This window comes from Scomber japonicus, chromosome 8, assembly GCF_027409825.1.
Source record: "Scomber japonicus isolate fScoJap1 chromosome 8, fScoJap1.pri, whole genome shotgun sequence".
Classification (NCBI taxonomy): Eukaryota; Metazoa; Chordata; class Actinopteri; order Scombriformes; family Scombridae; genus Scomber; species Scomber japonicus.
This window is the reverse complement of record NC_070585.1, coordinates 18,946,374-18,968,911: the sequence shown is the minus strand read 5'-3', so window position 1 is coordinate 18,968,911 and position 22,538 is coordinate 18,946,374. Positions and strand designations below refer to the sequence as shown.

Here is a 22,538-nt window from a genome sequence, read left to right as displayed (position 1 = left end):
TGTTCCCAGTTGTTGAAGTAGAACTTCATAAATTCAGTATTTCCGCACTGCACACTAATTTGACTGTCTAGTCAGAGTGTTTTATTTGGACAGGTAAGATTAGTGCATCCAGGAAGCTTTATATTTCGTTTATCTCAGCTGTTTTTTCAGCTGTAGTGAGTCAGTGGGGATCTGTTGGGTTAGGAAGCATGTTTTATTTTGTTCGTGATTTGGCGCCACCTGCAGCCTTTCTCTTTGATAGATACATATGACGGTTTGTCAGGTTAGTGTTAAACTACTTTTCCCCAACATGGACAGGATTCTTTTTTAATTGATCTTCATTGCGCCCTTGCCTTGATGACAACATCCGGTCTCAGAATATGAGCAAACAGGTCATTTTTTGTTTATTTGCTAGTAATATTATTTTTTACCATTCTAAATATGAAAAGAAAATCAAGTCAATTAAAATGTCTGCTCATCCCTTTTTGTTTTTCAATACTAATTTCTGAAAAGAAAATCCAATGACCAAAAGATACACTGACCCTAAACATACAGAATTCACATAAAAAATAAAATAAAATAAAATAAAATAAATTGGAAGACACATTTTTTCCTGGGTTCTTGTCAGGTTATATACTGTATATTATTGTTTTTGTTTAATTCTTTATTTTTTGTTTAACAGAATATACAATAAAATAAAGGAAGAATATACAAACATCCAGTCATTCCAGTTCATAAGTAAAAGATAAATACATTAGGTATAAAAAAGGTATAAATAATATGTAATAATTTCAATAGAAAGAAAAAAAACCTAAATAAATGACAGTGACAGACATCTTCAATTAGAACATTCGGAATGTATTTTAATAATAGTAGTAACAATACTTTCTTATTTTTTATACTGTATATTGTTTCCACTATCTGTACTACTGCTTTGAGACGTTTTATGAGACCTCGCCCCGTCAGCCTCTGACTGGCTGAGTCCTCCCAGGCCGGCCTCTGATTGGCTGAGCGTCCCACCTGCGCTACGCTACTACAGACTAGTTCCGGGATTCCGATGTCGGCCTAGCGGGCGAGCTAACAGCTAGCGGCTAACTGAAGGAGCACCGATACCACTCTCACGCTAGAGGCAAGACAGCTCGCATGGTTGATACCCGGTACGTCCTGCTTGTTTTACCAGCTCTTCGCGGCGTTTGTGTAGTTGAACACAGCTATGTTTGTAGCCCCAGTCGTCAACGAATGCTAACTTTTACTCTGCGAATGTGAAGCTCTCATGCTAGCCAGGTGACGCTAGCTAACTCCCTTAGCTGTGGCTGTGGGAAAGGACTGAGCAGTGTCGCAAAAACTTTCGAGGCTAGGTAAGAGCTAATAAAATTACACAAGTGTTGCGTTTGGATCTCTAAATGTTCTTTTGGTTGTTTGAAATAAAACACAGTGGCGCTTTTCAGTGAACTTTAAAAAAAGAAAAGATGAAGTGTAGTTTGATGAGGGGTGAGCAGATTGTCAGTAGTCTTGACTGAATCCTGCCCTGGCCTGTTGTTTAACGGTTGGTCTTTTTTTTGGAGGAATGATTAAAATATGAAACGATCCACTATTATGTGTTATTGTATCAAACGTAAACCAACAGCTGCCAATGTGCCACTAACTATCATAGATGTGATTAAATCTGCTCCACAGGCCACTTAGCGATGTAGCTCTGCGAGCTGGAAATTGTTGCGGTGACATGACAGGCAGGGCTCGACGCGGAGATTTTAGGATTAACATCCATTATAGTCTGAGAGGAGGGGGTGGATTTGTTGTGGGACAGATGAGATGATTAACAACAGATACTGTCACTGTACCTCGGCCACAGCTTTGTATTTGTGAGTAATTTACTGATGATTGTTGAGAAGAGGGGTGTGTCCAAACTATCAGATTACACTGTTACTCCAGATCCGTTTTCAGTGTGTTCACACCATACGGACGAGTTTTCATGTTGAGATAGGGGAAATTAAGTCTGAACTGTATGTGTGTGTGTGTGTATGGCTGTGTGCGCCACTGATCGAGTACTCTATGGTTGTTCTGAATTTCCAGTAATGGGTGGCTTTTCCCATGACCACCTGAGGGCAATGAGCTGTGTGTTTATCAACAGCAGACTGGTGACCAACTTAATGAGTAATAATGAGAAATGCATAAACACACACAGCAACCTTTTTAGGACTATAAGAAGCTGGTTAGTCAGCCTGATTGTTGTGAAATGAGGGTGAAACCTCTGCTTCTCGTGGTTAACTCGGTCTTAAATGGGAAATAAAGTTTTGAGATTAACTTGCAAAATGAAGCAGGGGTATTTCATAAACCATTATTATTGTAGGGCCTTTTTTCTCCATAAAATATCAGAAACTAGTGAAAAATGCCCATCACAATATCCTAAAGCTTAAAGTGACATCAGTATCACTTTTATTGTCTGCCCAACAGTCAAAAACCCAAGACTGTCACATAAGACAAGGAAATGGAATTATGTAACAAGTTTTAAATCAATTGATGATCAAGATAGTTACCAACCAGTTGATTTAATCAAACAATTGTCTTGTTTTTTTTACAGGAACTTCCCACAACTTGCCAACAGAAGCAGTGCATGAAAGAAGACGGGGAGGACGAGAGGAATAAAGAACTAATATGTATCAGACTATGTAACACCACTGCTGCACATGGCTTATTTTAAAAGATGCAGAATGGGAAAGGAGGTCTATCTGCAGAGAAGTTGGAGGTGGGAGAGGTCTCTACATCCAGACCTGGCCGAGTGTGGCGGCACCGCAGTGACATACACGGGACTTCTCTTTGGATTAAGTTGATTTTGTCCCCCTATTGATATAAAAACTGAAGGCAGATCCACCAGCGACTCTGCTTGGCTGTTTGAGCTATTTTACGAGTAAAGGCAAGGCTGGACATCATTTTTTAAGACTTCTGTTTTTTGTTTTTTTAAGCAACTTTTTGAAAAGCAAATTCCAGCTGGACTTTTGTCTGACATTAAGCAGCTTCTTGGAACCAATTTTGAAAGTGAATTTGTTGGTTTAGTTGTTTTCCCCTGCTGACTTAGTTTGAAACGCTGGAACCGTCCCTCCTGCAGCCATCCTCAGTTCCTTCCACCCACCCAGTGCCTAAATAAGCCCTCTCGGGACAATCACAGAAGTCATCAGCAGCTGCTGCGCTCAATCCCCTGCCTGTTTTCCTATACATGCTTTTTCTCTCAGCCTGTTGGCTGTCCACCCACTACCTCTTTTAATTTTCTGCTCTTTTCCTTTTTATATTCATTTTCTTGGAGAGTTATAATCAGACCTCAAGCACAGTGACGAGCATTAATGAAAAGACAGAGTGGAAAGAAACCTAGACTGTTCCAGTTTTAGTCGTGTGTGCAAGTGTCTGTGCTTTTGTGTTCATGCACAAGAGTGTTACGGTTGCACTGGTGACAGGGAGTAGTTTAAGATTAACTTTATTTATATTATTGCACCAAATACAGTTACATTAAAGCCATACAAAAATATTTATGAATTACCTACACATATTTTTGTATCACATTGCTCTTGTATAGTCTTGCTTTTATAAGCTTCTGTTAAAATTATGCACACAAATTAAATACAACAAGCTGTGCACATGCAAGTAGAGCTGTGTATTGCTGTGTATAAAAGAAAACTATTTTTGAGTCATTACTGGAGTGCCAGGAGAGTTTTAGTGACTGGAGGTAGAGAATCCCTCATGTTTCCATTCAGTTGCCGCTTTGCATAGTGCTGGTTTCTTTTTTCAGTCTGTATTCATGGCCTCTCCTCCAAAACAAACACCATATTCACCATTCTGACCTGTAAACCACCCTTTACAGTAGGTAGACTGTAGATATCTACCTCTATTTCTGTCTTCCTCCCCCCTGTCTGTCTCTGATGCCGGGCTTTAGTGGTGGGGGGGTTGGGGGAGGGGTAGGTGGTCCTGCTTCTGCTCCTCCCCGTCCATTTAGACCCAGCCGATATGTCCCGGTCTCTGCAGCCACCACTTTCCTTGTTGGATCCACTACCCTCTTCTTCTGCTTCACGTAAGTCCATCTTTATGTCCTAATTGTTGTGTTTGTTTCACCTGTTTTTCTTCAGAGAAAGTTTACTGAGCACACTCGCCCTCTCTTCAGCAACACATTCATATTGTTCTTCAATCACACCTGTGAACTCTCCATTACAATCACAGCCTTCTATTTCTGGCCATTGAACAGCCACTCTTATAACTGTTTGGGGGTCAATTGCCTTCTACAAAGGCTTATCAGTAGTCGTTGATGGAGCGTGTTACTTGCTGGGGTTTTTTCCATTTGCGTCTTGCCAGCAAGTGCAGGAATTAGAGCCTACTTCTGCAATCACCACTTGTTTCTGTCTACAACAGACCAAGAAAATGCGTCAGATATTGAAGGAGTAGATGTTTTGGTAATAACATGTCAAAGTGTAATTTTGTTCCCTCCTTTTTGTGCTGTCCAGGTGCCCGTGGTTGTCAGAGTATTTCTCCTCTGTCATTCCCATCTATAATGCTGTGATCTTCCTCTTCACCCTCGCCAACTTCTGCATGGCCACTTTCATGGACCCTGGAGTCTTCCCCAGAGGTAAACATACATCGACAGCATAAGCGTGCAAGTCTTTGAAAGTTACCATCAAATAATATTATGTGTAATATTGCAGTGCTGTTTAGTACGTTGTAGATTAAATTAAACTGAAAAGGTGACAGCACAAACATAAATATAGACAAAATTAAAACCATGATAGAAATTTATTGCAACAAGTAATTGACTGTAAACAATGCAGGGACACTGTATAATTAGCCATCACGATGTGAGTACAGTCTCTGTGTGTGTGTGTGTGTCTGTCTTTAGCGGAGGAGGATGAGGATAAAGAGGATGATTTCCGTGCTCCGCTCTATAAGACAGTTGAGATCAGAGGCATCCAGGTGCGCATGAAGTGGTGCTCAACCTGCCGCTTCTACCGCCCGCCACGCTGCTCGCATTGCTCAGTTTGTGACAACTGTGTGGAGGTACACACACAAACACACAAGCACACACACATTGTATCATGGACTTGCTGTGCTATGAATGTGAGTGGCAGCATCTAACTGAATACTGGCAACACTTCATTTTACATTTTACATCATTACTCAAGCTTTTTTTTAAACTCTTGTGTGACTTGACTGCTCAACCTAGATTTGTGCTATTCTTAGTTTCCACGTGTGAGTGTGGGAGGTAAAAACTGTGTGGACATCTGATTTTTGATGGGTCGCAGTTGGTGCTTTTTATTATTACTCTCTCTTTGATGTCTTCTTACTGGTTCTTCCCCCTCAGTGTCCTTTGACTCTGTGCTATTACAGGACTTTGACCATCACTGTCCCTGGGTGAACAACTGTATTGGAAGAAGGAATTATCGCTATTTCTTCCTCTTCCTGCTATCACTTACCACCCACATTGTGAACGTATTTGGCTTCGGTCTGGTTTATGTCCTGCACCACCGCCAGCAGCTGGACACGCCACATGCTGCTGTTACGTATCCTTAAAATGCAGAGCAAATTATTGGACTTTCTTTTCATATTGTACTTTCATTGTGATTTTTACTCTAGTGTTGTTTTGTATATCTTACTTAAATGGATTTGATTGTAAATTTCTTAACCCTGTTCTCCCAGAATGGCTGTGATGTGTGTTGCTGGTCTGTTTTTTGTCCCAGTCGCTGGTCTGACTGGGTTCCACATTGTACTGGTGGCCAGGGGTAGGACCACAAATGAGCAGGTACATACAGGAACTGGTTTGTGTGCCTCAGACTCTTCACCAATTAATCCATCCATACAGTTTACAGATGTTCTTTGCTGTTTTACTAAATTTGGTGTCCATGTTTGAAAGTTACCACAGCATGATTGTGTTATTCTCTATCCCTCACACTTTAGGTGACAGGGAAGTTTCGAGGAGGCGTTAACCCTTTCACCAACGGCTGCTTGAGGAATATTTCACATGTGCTCTGCAGCTCTCAGGCCCCCAGGTCAGCCTTCCTCTCTCCTCTTCACTCATCTGTTTACTCCCCTACTTTTACACTCTGCCCCACATTCATTCTTTTTCCACTGCCTCTTTCTTTCCATTGCTCTCTCTCCCTCTCACTTTTCCACTCTCCTCTTTTATTGTTCTCGCTTGTCTCTTCAGTTTAAGTGTATGCACACAAGTGTGAGGGACATCTGGTGTTGGATTGTGTTTCAGTGCAACACAGATGATTAAGCCTGCTGTTAATGTTTGTGTCATTTTAACTAGGATTTAAATGCATGTGTGTGACCCTCCCTCAGATACATGGGTCGGTGGCGGAGCCCTCAGGCAACAGAAGTACAGCCACCGTTTCTTAGGCCGCCTCTCACTGAAGCTCAACTAGAAGCCAAGATCCTGGACAACGGCATCCAGAATGACCGACACAGCACCAGGGTGAGTGTGGACACACAACAAAATGTACTTGTAGAGGTTTGTTTCTGGAAAAAATATAAATTGTACGTGTATGCATCATTGACTTTGGGATGTTCAACCTGAAATTGGTTGAGATGATCGATGCCTGACTAACAGTTCATGAAGCAAGACTCTAGAGAGCCATTGTGGCATGTGACCGTTATTTTATCCTTTGTTACAATAACTGCAACCAAAACAATAAAACTACATTGCTCAACTTCCAACGTAATGAAGGCAGTGCTTTGGCAGTACAGCTTGTATTGTGTTGCAGTAAAACTTGAGCCAAACTCAGTTTTTTGCTGGTATTTGTTTTCTCCTTTTTTTAGTAGACCTTTTGCGTCTGTTTCCTCATTATTTCATGATGCTTCAGGATTAATTTAAATAGTTATTAAGTTAGTAAGTTATTTTTTATCAGTTCTATAGCCAGTCTGCACACCGTCTAATACTGTGTGTCTGCTTTCATGACTTCACTCTGTTTCTCTTCCAGTCCAAGAGCAGTCTGGATCAGATGGAGAGTCAGTCAGCAGACGCGGAGCCTCCACCTCCTCCAAAGCCGGAGCTTCGGTATCCTGGCCTGCCTCGTGCTGACACAGAAGGTGAGACAGCAGATAGACAGCGTACTACAACAGTTAGATATTTGTCCTGACACGTCGACATCTCAGTGTTTGACCAGGTTCCTCAAGGGTTTTACCTCTTGTGTAAACAGATGAATGTTTGTTTTCTAATCACAAACACACCTCATTCAAATGTCACGTTTGGTGTCTTTTTTTTTCTTCTCAGAGAGCAGCCTGTTGACTGAAGCTCCACCTACGCCATCAATGTACAAGTACCGACCAGCCTACAACAGCCCAGGAAGGAACCACACTGCCCTCACACACCCCAACAAGGTACACGAGGAGTATAAAATTATCAATATTATGTAGATACTGTACATTAATAGTATAAAAGGAACCATCAGCTGAGGGTGAAGTTAACCGCATGTTTTTGCCTGATTGGAAACTGGTAAGATCACAGAAGTAAGCAGACACATGTGAATATGAGGATTTTGTTTTTAAATACTGACGTAAACTCTCCAGATGTTATTACAGGATTAGCTTGTTTAAGCATCAACGTAAACTTACATTTCCCAAAAAGAAAATGATAAATGTAAATGAGAAATGAAGTGTATCCCATAGATGTATTGTAACTTATCAGGGTGATACAGCACCATGTCCTCATCTATATAATATTTCACATATCGTTTGGTAGCTGTTCAGCCCTCCCCCTTCTAATTTTGCTTTGTGGTTAATACCATGCCTTTTTTGTTTTCACTTTAAAATGATCATTCAGTGGCCATCGGTCGATCAGTAAGTCTCAGCTAGTGTCATCTGTGTGTGTGTCCCTTTGGCCGTCTTTTGTGTGTTTTGAGTGGATCTGTCCCTTCCCTTAAAAACTGCATTGACTGGAATGTGTAGTTCATGTACTGTTTGTACTCGTATTTCCATGTATTTGTTTATACACACAGTCTTTGACATGCAGTGGCAGTGCCTGTTCAAACCAGTCAATGTTTCCAGTCCAGTAGTGTGATGATGGAGTAGAGCACTGGTCAAGCATCCAATTTTCTCCCCACCACTCACTCTTTTTTTCTGTTAGAATCTGTAGAGGAAACTGTTTTTTTCGTGTTTTGTTATCTATTCCTGTGGTAACATGATGATTTTCATCTTTCCTCCTCTCCTCCTTACTCTTCATCTTCATCACACTTTTCCTTACCCTCCCCCCTCTCTGTCTGTACCCCTTCTACCTCCTCCTCTCTACTCTTCTCAGATGATCCGTGGGGAGAGTCTTGACTCTCCATCTTCCTCCATCCTCCAGTCCAGCCGCCAGCCCAGCTACCGCTCGGAGCCGAGCAGCCTGGATGGGGCCACAGTAGTGGGGGGAGGTGTAGGGGCGCGTAGGGGGGGAGGGGAAAGGGGTGAGGGCCCCGGAGGCCCTGGCGGGACTACTGGTGTGGTGTCAGGGGGCATGTCAGGCTACTCCCTGACTGGGCGCTCCTACACCTCCTACCCATCCTCTCTGGTCCTGTCCACTGGCGGCTCCCGCTCCTCCAGCCTGCGCTCAGCGCACACGGCACATAATCCACTGGCTACGCTCCAATCCGAAGGCACCACAGACACGAGCTACAAAAGCTTGGCCAATCAGACGCCTCGGAATGGCAGCTTGTCTTATGATAGCCTGCTGACACCATCCGAGAGCCCAGAGTTTGAGTCAGCCGCCCACGAGCTGTCGCCGCAGAAGCCTCATGCTTTGTTTCCCTCGGCGACAATAACAGGCCAGCCTGAGGTGGTGTCACCCAGTACCCCGCTGCAGGGCTACACGTCGCCCTTCCTCTCAGCTCAGATCGCCCAGCAGAGGGAGGGGCAGCTGCTCCAGGGCTCTGCCACTTTCTCCTCCCCCCACAGGGCCTACCTGCGTGCCGTCAGTCCGCCCCCTCCCTCTTCCTCTGGGTCTCCTGAGACCCAGCACCTGCTCCATAACCAGGACTCCTCTTCCCGAGCCCTTCGTAACCCTTCTTCCTCATCCTCTTCCCCAGGGGCTCGCTCACTAGAGCCCCCTATCTCCCCACCACCTCGCGGCCTCTCCCTTGGCAAGTCTCAGTCTTACACTGGGGAAGCGGGGCCTCAGCACAAGCCTCGGCCCACAGGAGGAGGCGGTGTGCTGGGAGGGGGAGGAGCCGGAGGAGGGCAACAGGCTGCACAGTGAGTAGTGATCCGTCTCCAGGTCCGCCAGCCTACTACTCTTCCTCCTCCTTCTCCTTTTCCTCCTAATCCTCCTCTTCTTCCTCCCTGGTTTGTGTCAGCCCTCCTCTTCCTCCCTGATCTGTGTGAGTCTTCCTTTTCCTCCTCCACAGTTTTCAGTCAGTCTTTGCTTGTTCAGTGTTCAACAGTTGGATGTGTTATTGGTTCAGTTTGTTGTGTGTTTGTGTATGTGTGTGATTTTAGTGTTTAAAGCATGCCACTAAGTGTCAAGCTCTGTGATCGCATGCCTAACCATGCTGCTGTTTACATCTGTCTTTGTCCTTTTCTTACTCACTATGATTAGATACCAAAGGCCTTTTAAGATTCATGGTAAAGACACATGTTGCTGTTTGTTTGTTGTAATTTTTGAAGTAGAACCACTCACCTCCACATCCCTGTCTTCTCTGTCTCCAACCTCAATCTGCCCTCCCTCCACTCCCCTTCCTGATGGCTGTCCACTCAGATCCACCTCTCGCCCAGCCTTGGCCAATCACACCACATCCAAACCAGGGGGCGGGGTGAAGAAGGTGACAGGCGTTGGAGGGACCACTTACGAGATATCGGTTTGAGTGACAGACATCCTTCACGGTCTATCACACGGAGGGGAAAAAGTCACTGGACAGCTTCCACTTATCTCTTAACAAAGCTGGATATTATTCATGGTCGCAGGCTCCTGAAAAACGACTGTTTCCGCTGCGACGGACTAAAGGAGCAGGCCTGCCTGGTACTCACTTTGTTATCTTTGTAACGCTGCTGGCCACTGTTTTCTGCCAGCCTTTCGAATTTGAACAAAGAGTAACTGGGGACACTGGTTCATTTTTCACAGGATCAATTTGTCTCCATTATGCCACTTTGTGAGCCATAGACTGATGAGACTGTATCATCACGGCTGGGTACAGATATGTGTATAGAACATGCATAGCTCATTCGATTATGCTGTTTTACTTTGGTACATTAGCACACAGAGTATTGGCAACGGTGTCTGACACTTAAGGCAAGGACGGCTTTTATCCAGCAGATGTAAAATTTAAGAGGGAGGATTTTAGGACTGTTGACCAATAGAAACCGTCACTGTCTTCTTTTCCACAGTTTGAACGGACCACACAGCCTGTTTATCAATAGGAGTCACGGAGAGAAGAGTCCAACCTATAAACACAGTATCATTTTAGTTTTATAAATCTTTGTTTTTAAATATTGTTTTATATAAATGTATAAAATCCTGCAGATTATTATTGGGTCGGATTGTCAGGTATTGAAGGCGACTATTGATGAGGGTGGCAGATGTACTGTGTATAATTCTTATTCTTTTTTTTCTTTTTTTATTCAGCGATTTCAAATCTGTTGCCTGTTTTATAATTGATGGCTGCATCAGCCACTCATGAGCTCTTGCTGGAATTTTTTTCGTCACCCAAAGAGAATGATGATCCTTTGGTGGACACCTGAAGTGGCAAAATAATTGAGCTTCACCTTTTGAAAGCTACAAAGAAATTCAGAATCATCATTGCAGCACAAGCATCTTTGTGGAATGTACGCTTGTAATCTTTATGCTAGAGACATTATGCAAAATCTGTTTGTAGCTTTAAGGTCATTGTATGTCCTTTTGGTGGTGTTTTTTTTCTTTCTTTCTTTTTTTCTTTTCTGTAATATTTTGTCTGTCAGTCAATCAAGATGCTAGTAGAACCTTAAACCTTTAACGGATGGCCAGCCAAATAGGGGCAGCGAGGGAAGGGCTTATTTATTTCACCAGACAAAACAACCTTGTAGTTCTGGATACAGTTTCAAGCCAGTCTCTATTAGTTGTTTCTTTTTGTAAGAGAAGAGGCAAAGGCATGGATATTTTTTAAAGAAAAAAGTTTGTTTATAAAGAACCAGTAGGGACTGGTTTGCAATAGGAGATTTGATTTTTTTGCCTTGAAACCATTCATAGTGAAGCACGCTTGTTTTTATTTTTTCTATCTTTATTTTTTACACTTTTCTGATGAATTGTAAAAGGCAGATTAGATTTTTGATTTACATACAAATTTATAAACCCCTGTAAAGGTACAGTGAATTTAGCCACAGCCATGTTAGGACAGGATAATTAGAGGGAAGGAGGGAGGAGTGTGCAAGTTTGTGTCTTTCCTATTGGGCATTACAGTAAAGGATCAGTTAATTTAATTTTTTTCAATCAAGGCCCACAATGGTGTTTGCAATAGTACGACAGAGTTGGCTGAATGTAGCACGTCTTTTGGGAAAAGTACACGCTTGAAGCACATGAGTATCATTGTTCAACCCAATCATTGTTCGATCCAAACAACGGTGTTATGAGTTTTCCACCCTCCCAGGCTATGCCTTCGGTGTGCATGTGGTTTTTGTTTGTCGTGCTGAATGCTTCACTGGCGGGCATACTTGTGAGAATATTGTCAAATGCACGCCTGGTTCATGCGTGGGTGGTAACAATAAAAAAGAAGTATCATTAAATGGCACAAGCAGCCGTTGAACGGAGATAAAGAGAACCTGTGTTACTTTCTTCCTGCTCTGGCCAAGAATGGTGGCCATTGAACAATTTGAAATTATGTGAGTATACTTCTATGTGAGAATAAATATCGCTATTGTGGGCTGTGATGAATGGAACGAGTTTCACAAATATCTGTAACGAGTACATTAAAGACATTTCCAAAATGGCCTTATAAAGAATTTTTAAAAAGATGTCTTCTCAGAATAAAAGGTCAAACTGATGAAAAATTGAATGCGTCATGAATTTTAATCATTCACTATTTATTTTCATCTTAGTTTCACTTCTTTCTTTCTCTATTTTGGTTTTTGAAATGTTAGAGAACCGTAAACACATTAGTACAGGCAGCAAAGTAATGAAAGTAGCCAAAAAAACAAGCAATCAAAAAAAGGCATTTGTTCTCCAATAACTTAATGGATTGTCTCCAGGTCATTGATTGATCTTTCACGTGGCTCCATTTAAACATCCCTGCACACCAAACCAGAACAGTGAATTCCGGTCTAGTTTTTCATTTCATGTAGATATTTGCCACAGTAAATTATCAACTTGGAGTTGACATCTACAGTATTCCACAATATGGATTTTACAGTAACGTAAGGCATGTCAATGTTTTAAGAAATGGAAAGACGATGCAGCCTCTCTGAACTGGCTTCTCATGTCTCACTGGTCTTTCTTGCTCTCTGTGGGCTGCTCTGGGTTGTTGGTTTCAGGATGAGGCTCGTCGCTGCCCTCGTCTGGGCTAGAGCTGTTCTGCTCCTCTCCCTTCAGGCCACGATCCTTGCTCAGCTTCTTGGATTTCTGGAAGAGCTCGTTGAGGTTGAACTCTCGGATAATGTTCTCCTGGGGATGAAATAACCTTCATGTTAGCATGTGTGTGTGACTGTGAGGCTGCCGTAAAGCAAAACCGACTCGGTACAGGCTCCCATTGTGTTAGTTACAAACAGACAAACCTCATTGAAGGTCCAAGACACAGCTCTCCCTTTACTGTCCACCATTGGACGTCTCATGATTTCCCGTCCTCCTTGGAAGAGCACCAGTGAGGGCAGTTGCTTAGCCAGAGGGGAAGTGCTAACTCTGTACCTGTTCAGGGAAAAATTATGAGGCAGTTAACACAGGAGCTTAAAATCATAGCTTCAAATGTGTATCTTAAGCATAAATGGAAAAAAAAGTGACAATATTCCTGCGAGAGCATCATTAAGAAAGATGCAGAGTGGCGGAGCAGGAAAAATATCTGACCTCTCAGAAACTTCTCCATAGCGTCCGATGTCCACCTTCCCAAACCTGAGTCCAGCACAGTTATACCTGCAAAATATAATAAAAGAAGCACATGACATTCAGGATGCGATACTGCCATTTTTCAAGTCACTGCAGTCCCTCAATGCCAAAAACACAATATATAGTATATTTTGTGTGTGTGTTGTAATTTTCTGTAAATCTGAAACATACCAGTTTAATCAAATAGGGTTTTGATCACTGACAGAAACATGCAATGCATCTTAAAAAGGGCTTACATCTTATTTTGATTAAAATCTAAACTTTAAAGTGAAATCTGAACAGTTATACAGCGTGGAATATGGTAGGGAGTTATTAAGTGAATATTTAATTAAATGCATGCTCTCAAAATCGACATGCATCATTATGTAACAGCACTACAGAACTAGGAAGCACCAATGTCTGCAGCAGGTAGCGTATGAAGTGTCTCCCTAATAATGTGTGCGTTCTTGAGGAAATACCACACACAAACACACCCACATATGTTGTACAGCAATGTTAAAGTCCAAAAACCCTCATTAAAGAAGTCAAATCAGATCTCTCTCTCCAAGTGCCTTGATTCTCTGACCGGAATCATAGTCCATAATCTGCCACCTCAACCAGCATTACAGGTGTGACTGGTGATTTGTAGATTTATAACTGAAACTGTTTAGTAATGTAGTATGTTGCACACGGCTCAGCCAATCATGAAACCTGATAAACCCTGACTGAGAAGCTGTAGGCATCAGCCTCAGACAGAGATCTCACTCTTCACGTCTTACTTGAGTGAAAGGTCTGCGAAGACTGGAGCGAACGACTGGCAGTCCGAGGACCAGTTGGCGTAGAATTCAACGATCCAGGTGACACGACTGTCCTTTTGCAGCTCCTCCTAATGACTCAGTCACACAACATTAGATGAGAACAGATTACACAGGTTTAGCTATAATTCAAAACTACTCTCCTCTGGGTCTGGGGCATCATCAGTGACACACTTTAATATTTCATTTTCAAATTTCTGACATTAAATCAATACATGATGTTGTAGTATTGTAACCTTAACAGGCAACGCTGTTGCTATTTTGGGCCGTCATTGATCGATGGATACAGTCCAAAAATGTACCAGGTGGCTCATATTTTTATGTCCTTGTTATACTGCATATGAATCTTTGATTACCCCATAAATACATGATACAACAGTCCCAAAACACCGAACTGAAGTGATTCCTGTCAGTTGTGTTGTTCCAAAGCTCTTACATAACATATCGAGAAGTACTTAAGTCCTATATCGAAATGGTCTTATCATGAAGGATTCACAAGCATTTGAACAACTGCATGGTCTCTACTGTAACACTCACATCTATGGTCTGGTCACTGAAGTACTTGATGTACTCTGGGCCCACGTAGACGGGAGCCTTACAGGTCATGACGAATGCTAGAGAAGCACAGAAGAATAGATTATTACATTGAAGAGTTAAAAGGATAGATTCATTTTTTATTCATTTCTTAAACTCTGCACAAAAACAACAGCGAGGTATGAAGTGAATACATTTAAACAGCAGGTGTTTTAATAGAGGTGAAAATGGAATAGACTGAACGTCATGATTAAAGTTCAATAATAATGAGTTTGCTAACTTAAAGGACCAGTGTGTATAATTTAGACAGAAATGGAATATAATATACATACGTATCTTTTAAATCACCTGAAAATAAGAATTGTGTTTTGGTTTCCTTAGAATGAGCCCTACATAGGGATCAGGTCCCTTTCCATGGGCCCGCCATGTTGCACCGCAATGTTTCTACAGTAGCAAAGAATGGATAAAACCAAACAGAGACTCTAGAAAGGGCCTTTCACGTTTTGGTTTTGGTGAGTTTCATGGCCACTGTAAGGGAGGGGATGAGGGGAGGGGTAATCAGTTCGTGCAATCTCCAAACTCACTGCTAGATACTACTAAATCCTTCACACTAGTCCTTTAAACAAATGTGTTTTAGCTGTTATATAAGCCCAGCTGATGGATGTGTAGAGTTGGTGAGTTACAGAATCTTGGTGCAGAACAGCTGAAGACTAACACACATGATGCTGAGTCTGAAAACAGGTTCACAGCTTCACATCATAAGTGATACTTGATACAAAAATGGAAGGGAAAACAAAATCACTGAAACTAAAATCCTTTTTTTTGTATTAACTTGGTTCAATTTTGTAAAATTCTGTCTTATTTTATGAATATTAACAAATGGCTCTAAAAATATTGTTGGTGAATATAAAGAAGAAAGATAATGGTCCACACACTGTAGCTCCAATAGGTGTAATTTAATGAGACATCCACCAGTGACATAAAATGCATCTAAGGGAGGTACAGTGTGCAGATCTTCAGCTTTCTATTTTACATTGCTTCTTATGGTCCAGTTTGAAGTTTAGTGGATGTGCACGTCTACTATGCTTTTTGATTAGATGAATATAGAGAGCCATGTCTACATGTGGCTTTAGTGTGGTTCTACGTGACGGCTAAGATGTTTCACAGCTAAACAGTGCAGTGGAGATGATGGATAAAATAAAACTATTATCTGTCCTTCTTGGTGGAGATTGATTTTCCATAAATGTGTCTCGACATGCTCAGATTAAGCCTGAACTCATGATTTTATTGATTCATGCAAAAAAAAAAAGTGGGGGATAATAATAGTTAAGCTGCTCATTAGGCCACTGACCGACACACAGTGCGAGGTAGAGGATGCCGAGTCGAATGTCCAGCCTGAAGAAGAGGATGACATTGGCCACTTTACTGAACAGGAACAGGTTGCCTATGTGCTGCTCCATAGTGACTGAGAGAGTGAGAAGAAAAAGGGGAGGAACAGTGAGGGACAAAGAGTGTTGATACAAGGTCAGAGGAACTCAGGGAAACACTGCAACTGTAATGTTTACACAACAATGCCAAGTTTTTAGTAAAACACTTCCTGAATGTGGCTCAGCACAAAGCTTTTTTTCTGGTCGAGGATTTGAAACAGTTACACATTAGGTCACAAATACCTATTAAGTTCAAATTTAACATTTGTTTATTATGGGGCACAAACATCTGGTGTCCATAGTCATTTTACTGTCTGCAGATTATATGGAAATAAATGTATCACATTCCATAATTAATACAGCTGGTCCCCACCGGTCCCCAAACTGAGCATCATTTGCTTGGTGAAAAAAAGGCTGTGTGTACTTTATTGTTTCTAATTGATATTAAGGTCTTTTACAGCTTTTTAGTAAGTTGCAAAATTATAAAAAGACCAAAACTTTTAAAACATGTGAAATGATTGATTAATATTATTTGAATCAGTACCCCTCTCTTTCTTTCTTTTTTCCTCCTTGTATATTATTTTTGTTTTTTATTGAATGTAAAAAGCTTTATACACAATAATTTTAACATTCTTTTCTTATTATGTCAATCTACTCTTTTTGTTCTTTATACTTGTATGTTAATGTGTGTTTTTTTATAACTTGTTTCAGTAAAGTTGGGGGCAAAAAATGTACATGTAGGCCACTTTTAACGATGTGACTGTTTATAGTGTAAATAAACACTTGTCATGTCATGTCATGTCTAAGGGTGTGTGTGTGTGTGTGTGTGTGTGTGTGTGTGTGTGTGTGTGTGCGCGCGTGTGTGTGCGTGGTGGGTGGATTGAGGGGGTACTTACTGGCTCTTCTGTTCTTCATCATCACTATTGCACTTAGAAACATGAGAATCTCCAATTCTCTCTATGTATCAAAGAGAAAAAATATTACAACAACTTTTTGACAAGTAAGCAATTATCCAAATTTGTAAACCTGAAACCCTTCCCCAACCACACACACGCTCACCCAGTCAAAGTCGCAGGAGTTGCCGTCCTCCCGTTGGGTCGCCAGGTGTTGGCACACACCGGGCGCCTTTCGGACCACAAGGAAGGCGACGGTCATGAGGAACGAGCCGATATAATACGGCTTCAACAGCCATTTGTAAATCTGAGGTAAGTGGTACAAGAAGGTACAGAGCCCTGTGATTAAAGCCATGCTGACTGCGGCAGAGGGCGAGAGAAGAAATGACAGCTGCAGCAACTGGACGTGGTGAGTGGACGGGACTGCGCATGCGCCAAGCCAACTGGCTGTAGTTTCTGAGCTTCGCGGCACGCCGTAGATTTGGCGGGCAGTGCAAAAACGTAAACAAGAGAGAAGCTGGAAGAATGGAGCAAACCGAAGCAGAAACACAAAAAAATACTGTAGACAACGTTAACCCCGCTGAAAAACAGACCGGTAAAGCTACAGGAGAAGCTTCGTCACAGATGTCAGAGGCCGGAGCCATCTGTGAGCCGGAAGCTCGGTGGAGCAGATTAAAGCTGTTCGACAAAGTGATGCAGAAGAGTCTGGATAAGTTCATCGGCCAAGCCAGGTGATGTGGTAAAAACCGCGAATAAAGTAGCCCCAATTTGTACCTCTTACGTTGCTGTCATGAGTGTAAATAACATGTAACTATATTAAATTGAGAGGCACAAAATAATGCGAGCAGTAGTCTGAAGGAAACGTGAATGAAGGTGTTTCGGTTCAAAGCGTGACCATGTTAACCGGTGACTTTCAGCCGAATGCGTCGTGGTTGTCATAGTGACGATAGTAGTTGTCCTCCTAAAAGCCTTAATATCTCTATTTCAGTTATTTATATTGCAACAATGCCAAACATTTGATGTTTCAGTTTTCTATTTGTATTTGATCCTTTTATCTAGTTATTATTATCTTTGTTTATGGGACTGATCAATCAGTTATGAACATAATGATTTGTTGCAACCATAGAACATTGTGTGTGATGACAAATGGTGTGAACTGACACTTTTGAAGTGGCATATGCCAACAATAAATCATCTTCTCAAACCCACTTCACCATCCCATTTTGAGGCCACCGAGGAGAACAACACATCACTTTTTTTAGACAAAAAATTGATAATATACGTTCACACCTCTCAACCACTGCTGACCTTTTTGAGAAGTTTCAGTCTGTTTTCCGCCCTGGCCATAGCACAGAAACAGCCTTGGTCAGGGTTGCCAATGACCTTCTGATGGTAGCAGATACCAGTTCCCCATCTCTACTCATCCTCCTGGACCAGCTGGAACAGCTGCCTTTGATACAGTTGACCACAACATCCTCCTCCACCGCCTGCAATACACCATTGGACTCTCAGAAAACATACACAACTGGTTCACTTCATATCTGACCGACAGAACCGAGCACGTCACCCTGGGCAAAGCAAAGTCACACACCCACAACGTCACCTGCGGTGTCCCTCAGGGCTTGGTGCTGGGCCCCACCCTCTTCACCCTCTACCTGCTCCGCCTGGGCAACGTCATGGGATATCCTACCATTGTTATGCTGATGACACACAGCTCTACATAAGGACAAGCCCCACTCCTTCTGCTCCCCTGCCAACATCCACACTGACCACCTGCCTGGAGGAGATAGAGGCATGGATGAAGCTCAACTTTCTTCAGCTGAACAGTTCCAAAAAGGAAGCCATCCTAGTTGGCACACCACATCAGCTCTGCTCTTCCACCATCACCAGTATCACCTTCTCCGGTCAAAACATCCCCCTTTCCATATCTGTCACCAACCTGGGTGTTACAATGGACCCTCAACTCACCTTTGACACCCACATCAAACACCTCTGTAAAACCTCTTTCTACCACCTCAGGAACATCCCCAAATTCCGTCCAACACTCACCCTGGCAGATGCAGAGAAGCTTGTCCACGCCTTCGTCTCCTCCAGACTGGACTACTGTAAATGCACTCCTCATCAGGATCTCTGGCAAGAGCATCCAGAGACTGCGGTACATCCAGAACAGCGTTGCCCGGATCCTGATGAGGGCACGCAAATACGATCACATCACCCCCATCCTGAAATCTCTTCACTGGCTCCCTGTCCCACTCAGAATTGAGTACAAGGTCTCCCTCCTCACCCACCAGTGCATTCACGGACATGCCCCCCTATACCTCAAGGAACTCCTCACCCCCCAGACCTCCTCACGCACCCTCCGCTCCGAAAACACAAACATAAACACCCTCCAAGCCCTCAGAACCAAGCTCCGCACCATGGGTGATTGGGCCTTTTCCTCTGCAGCTCGGAGGCTGGGGAACGCCCTCCCTGACCACCTGAGGGCCCCACAGACTAAACGAGACCTAAAAACCTATCTTTTTACAAAAGCATTTAGCTAAATGTCTTTCATAGGTTCTCCTTTTAACATTTTTTGAAAAATGTTCTGTTCTGTAGCACTTTGAGATTGCTGAAATGTAAAGTGCAATACAAATACTTTGCCATACTTTTTGTTGACTCTACTTTCGCTCTGTCTCTTTTCATTAATACAGTTTTAACACATTTGCCAGAACGTTTCGTCCACTGTACAAGAACAACCCCCAGAAGATGGAGAGCATTCACAGGCAGTTCATAGAGGAGTTGCGGAGGATTGTACAGGTGTCAAACACATGAAATTAACAATATTTATGAAAATAAACTACAAGTGGTAGGCCCTCTGTCTGGTTGCCTGGTTGTACTATGTATGTCTAAATTAATTTATGTGTGTTTGTGTATAAAGGAGGACATCAGCAGGTTGACTGAAGAAGGCAAGTTAGAGTCTAAACTGAATGAGTTGGACAAACTGGAGAGTGCTGCCAAGAACAATCTTGACCCTGCATGGTTGGTAAAATCAATATATGCCCCACCCTAACCTTCCTGCACCTTCTGTTTTCTCTGCTATGACATGATCTACTGGTTACATGTCAACATTTGACAATATGACCAACTTTTCCCTCTTTGATAGCATGTGAATTCCAACATCAATCATCTCCTGTTAACATTGCTTATTCAAATAAATTGTAACAACAAACAACCAGTAGGTTAATTAAGGGAAATTTGTTATCTACAAATAGAAAATGAAATGAAATATTGTTGATATAAACATTCGTGTTTTTGTGTGTTTCTCATCTTAAATTAACAATTATTATTTTGTTGTATATAAACTAAGGTCACAGTTGGTCAAATATATAATTTTATAATATTTGAGGTTCTAAAATCAATACATGTGTTCCCTAGTGTTCATCAACAAAGAACATCCCATTTCCTGAACTTGTCCTTTGTATAAACTGTATTTTAGACTCCATGTCTCACTATGACCTGTAATGAAGTTGTACCATGCACAAAAAAGCATTAATCTCAAAATGAGAAGAGATTATTCATGCCAGATTTAACTGTTAGCTAACTTCCACCATTTCACACTAACAATTATATAGAAAAATGAACATGAACACATAAATACCAGTACATTCATCCAGTACAACTATAGAATTACAATTCTGATGATTTTTCTTCACTTATTATTCTTCTTTGTTTTCTTAGGCGACCCAGTGGGATTCCTGAGCAAGACTTTTGCAGCTTTTTGAAGCCATACTATAAAAAGCAGGAGGCCTACATGCGGCTGGAGCTGAAAAAGATCCAAGCGGAGAATGCTGCCCTTGCGCAGAAAGTTCAGGCTGGCAGAGAGAGTGTTGCTCAGACTGAACATTGTATTTTAACCACTGTTGATGAGTGGAAGGTAGGTACTTAAGTAAAAAGAGATTGGAGCTGGAGAGGATAACTTTCCCTTTAAATAATATTCAGTATGTTTTTTTACACCCCCAAAGAAGATGCAGCTCACCAAGTTACTTAACTGAGATAAGATGTAACATCTGTAGTATACTATGGAGATTAATACAACTAGGGTTGCAAAATTCCGGGAATTTTCAAACTTGGAAACTTTCCATGGGAATTAACGGGAATTAACGGGAATTAATGGGAATTAACGGGAATAAACCGGGAATTTACTAAACTGAAGGTAGGTTCTTATTAGGGAACTTAAATATAGTTGTGTAAAATAATATTTTAGTATAATCCTGACTAAAACAACCAGATATCATGCAGTACAGTTGAATATCTATGCTATCTGAGACCACGCCCCCTACATGCACTGTGCATTCCTCCATCACATGCACAGATGATTTCTACAGTTCTGGACCACCCTTTTGAGCCCAGAGCACACAACAACTTGAAGCCAGACTTTTGAGCCTGTGGTTTTGATGACATTATATGGGAATATATTTAGGGATATTTTTATGTGTAAGTGCTATATTTAGCCTTATGGTGGAAAAAATAAAACTGGTCAAAACCAAATAAACCACAATTTATACAGTAAATATCACTTTAACAGACAGGAGTGGAACTTTGATGTTACTAGTTATATCATTTGCACCTTAGTAAATAACAATAACTAATAGTTTTAAAAATGTCTTGTATATTTTGGATTTTATGAGTTGTATCTCCACCAGGACACATTGGACACACCCCTGTCAGGGATGTACAGCTTCACAGACACATTGTTGTATTTTTTCAGAGTTGTGTGTGAAACCATTAAGAATAATAACATTTAGTTGCTTTTTTAATATATATTTTTAATATTAAATTATAAATAATTTTATAATTTAATATAACTTCAACAGCTCAGGGACATCAAGCGACATTGTGCACCTTTTTTCATCGTCAACTTAAAATAATGTTCTGTTTTTTAATGAAGGGGTGGACTTTTTTTATCCAATTAATCAATCAAATGATGATACCTTTCCACTAAATTACCCTCAGTTGCCATAAATTCCCATAAATTCCCATTTAATTCCCATAAATTCCCATAATTCCCTTAATTCCCATGGAAAGTTTCCAATTTGGAATATTTCCAAAATTCCCCAGCTTAACTTCCCATGGAAATTTACCGGAAACTTTCCGGAAATTTTCCACCCCTTTGCAACCCTAAATACAACAAAGATTTTGTATCAAACTTTATGAAGTTGAATTCATATTAAGCTAATATATAAGTCATATATAAGTCACAATAATGAGCAAACAAATTATTATTATTATTGTACAGTTTGAACGAATATGTACTGCTGAGGGTCAAAAGGCAAGGCAAGACAGTTTTATTTATATAGCGCATTTCATACACAATGGCAACTCAATGTGCTTTACATAAAACAGAAAAACATGCAATAAGATACTTGTGCACTATAACATAAGGAGAAATGTGAAATAGAAATCTGCCTGGAGTTGTAACTCATTTGTGTGTGTTTTTTTCTTCTACTTTCAGGCATCTGTCACAGAGTTTGAAAGGATGAAGTCAAATCTCTGCCCCTCTGGTGTCAATGATTCTGGTATCTTTGATGTGTGATCTTCGAGTTCAAGTTATTTTACCTGCAGATATATGGACTAAATTAAAAAAACATGTACACTGGCGGGTACAAAGGATTATTTTGCAGCTTGTTCCTCTGCTACTGGCTGCAGAGCTCTCACTCAATACTGGACCAATTCCAAACATATTTGTCCCCATGGGAAAATGGGTTACAGGTTAATAAAAAGAATGACAATTAACTGTACTTATTTGTTTTGTTTACTGTGTCTGCGTGAAAATAAACTTGGTAAAGAATATTCATGTTGAAGCTAATTTCCCCTGCCATTACGGTATTGTGCGTGTGTATGCCTGGTATTACGGTACATG

General features: G+C 41.4%; 3 protein-coding genes across 3 annotated transcripts; 2 read left to right on the top strand and 1 right to left on the bottom strand.

Moving 5' to 3' along the window:
- Positions 1-1,051: 1,051 nt before the first annotated feature.
- On the top strand, positions 1,052-11,934 carry LOC128362475 (palmitoyltransferase ZDHHC5-B-like). Its single transcript, XM_053323211.1, has 12 exons — positions 1,052-1,136; positions 2,561-4,039; positions 4,467-4,588; positions 4,856-5,013; positions 5,344-5,516; positions 5,653-5,755; positions 5,911-6,002; positions 6,298-6,430; positions 6,936-7,044; positions 7,229-7,335; positions 8,252-9,183; positions 9,686-11,934. Exons 2-12 carry the CDS (start codon positions 3,891-3,893, stop codon positions 9,789-9,791), a joined length of 2,184 nt encoding a protein of 727 aa, XP_053179186.1. The 5' UTR covers positions 1,052-1,136; positions 2,561-3,890; the 3' UTR covers positions 9,792-11,934.
- A 45-nt stretch (positions 11,935-11,979) lies between these two features.
- Positions 11,980-17,071, bottom strand: tmx2a (thioredoxin-related transmembrane protein 2a). The gene is made up of 8 exons (XM_053323213.1): positions 16,806-17,071; positions 16,643-16,703; positions 15,671-15,784; positions 14,323-14,399; positions 13,750-13,856; positions 12,953-13,018; positions 12,667-12,796; positions 11,980-12,556 (listed from the first exon to the last, which is right to left on the bottom strand). Exons 1-8 carry the CDS (start codon positions 16,992-16,994, stop codon positions 12,377-12,379), a joined length of 924 nt encoding a protein of 307 aa, XP_053179188.1. The 5' UTR covers positions 16,995-17,071; the 3' UTR covers positions 11,980-12,376.
- Positions 17,072-17,129: 58 nt separating this feature from the next.
- Positions 17,130-22,369, top strand: si:dkey-6i22.5 (polyamine-modulated factor 1). Its single transcript, XM_053323216.1, has 5 exons — positions 17,130-17,370; positions 19,330-19,435; positions 19,557-19,657; positions 20,357-20,552; positions 22,131-22,369. Exons 1-5 carry the CDS (start codon positions 17,165-17,167, stop codon positions 22,209-22,211), a joined length of 690 nt encoding a protein of 229 aa, XP_053179191.1. The 5' UTR covers positions 17,130-17,164; the 3' UTR covers positions 22,212-22,369.
- The last annotated feature ends 169 nt before the right edge of the window (positions 22,370-22,538 follow it).

What these genes read in the sequence shown, in the direction of transcription:
- LOC128362475 (XM_053323211.1), top strand. Translation starts at nt 3,891, where the DNA reads ATGCCGGGCTTTAGTGGTGGGGGGGTTGGGGGAGGGGTAGGTGGTCCT. An exon ending in ATGACCGACACAGCACCAGG is followed by an intron (nt 6,431 to 6,935) that starts GTGAGTGTGGAC and finishes TTTCTCTTCCAG; the next exon opens with TCCAAGAGCAGTCTGGATCA. An exon ending in GGAGGGCAACAGGCTGCACA is followed by an intron (nt 9,184 to 9,685) that starts GTGAGTAGTGAT and finishes CTGTCCACTCAG; the next exon opens with ATCCACCTCTCGCCCAGCCT.
- si:dkey-6i22.5 (XM_053323216.1), top strand. Translation starts at nt 17,165, where the DNA reads ATGGAGCAAACCGAAGCAGAAACACAAAAAAATACTGTAGACAACGTT. An exon ending in AGTTGCGGAGGATTGTACAG is followed by an intron (nt 19,436 to 19,556) that starts GTGTCAAACACA and finishes TTGTGTATAAAG; the next exon opens with GAGGACATCAGCAGGTTGAC. An exon ending in CCACTGTTGATGAGTGGAAG is followed by an intron (nt 20,553 to 22,130) that starts GTAGGTACTTAA and finishes TTCTACTTTCAG; the next exon opens with GCATCTGTCACAGAGTTTGA.
- tmx2a (XM_053323213.1), bottom strand. Translation starts at nt 16,994, where the DNA reads ATGGCTTTAATCACAGGGCTCTGTACCTTCTTGTACCACTTACCTCAG. An exon ending in TCAGTGACCAGACCATAGAT is followed by an intron (nt 13,857 to 14,322) that starts GTGAGTGTTACA and finishes CTGAGTCATTAG; the next exon opens with GAGGAGCTGCAAAAGGACAG. An exon ending in TATGGAGAAGTTTCTGAGAG is followed by an intron (nt 12,797 to 12,952) that starts GTCAGATATTTT and finishes TTCCCTGAACAG; the next exon opens with GTACAGAGTTAGCACTTCCC.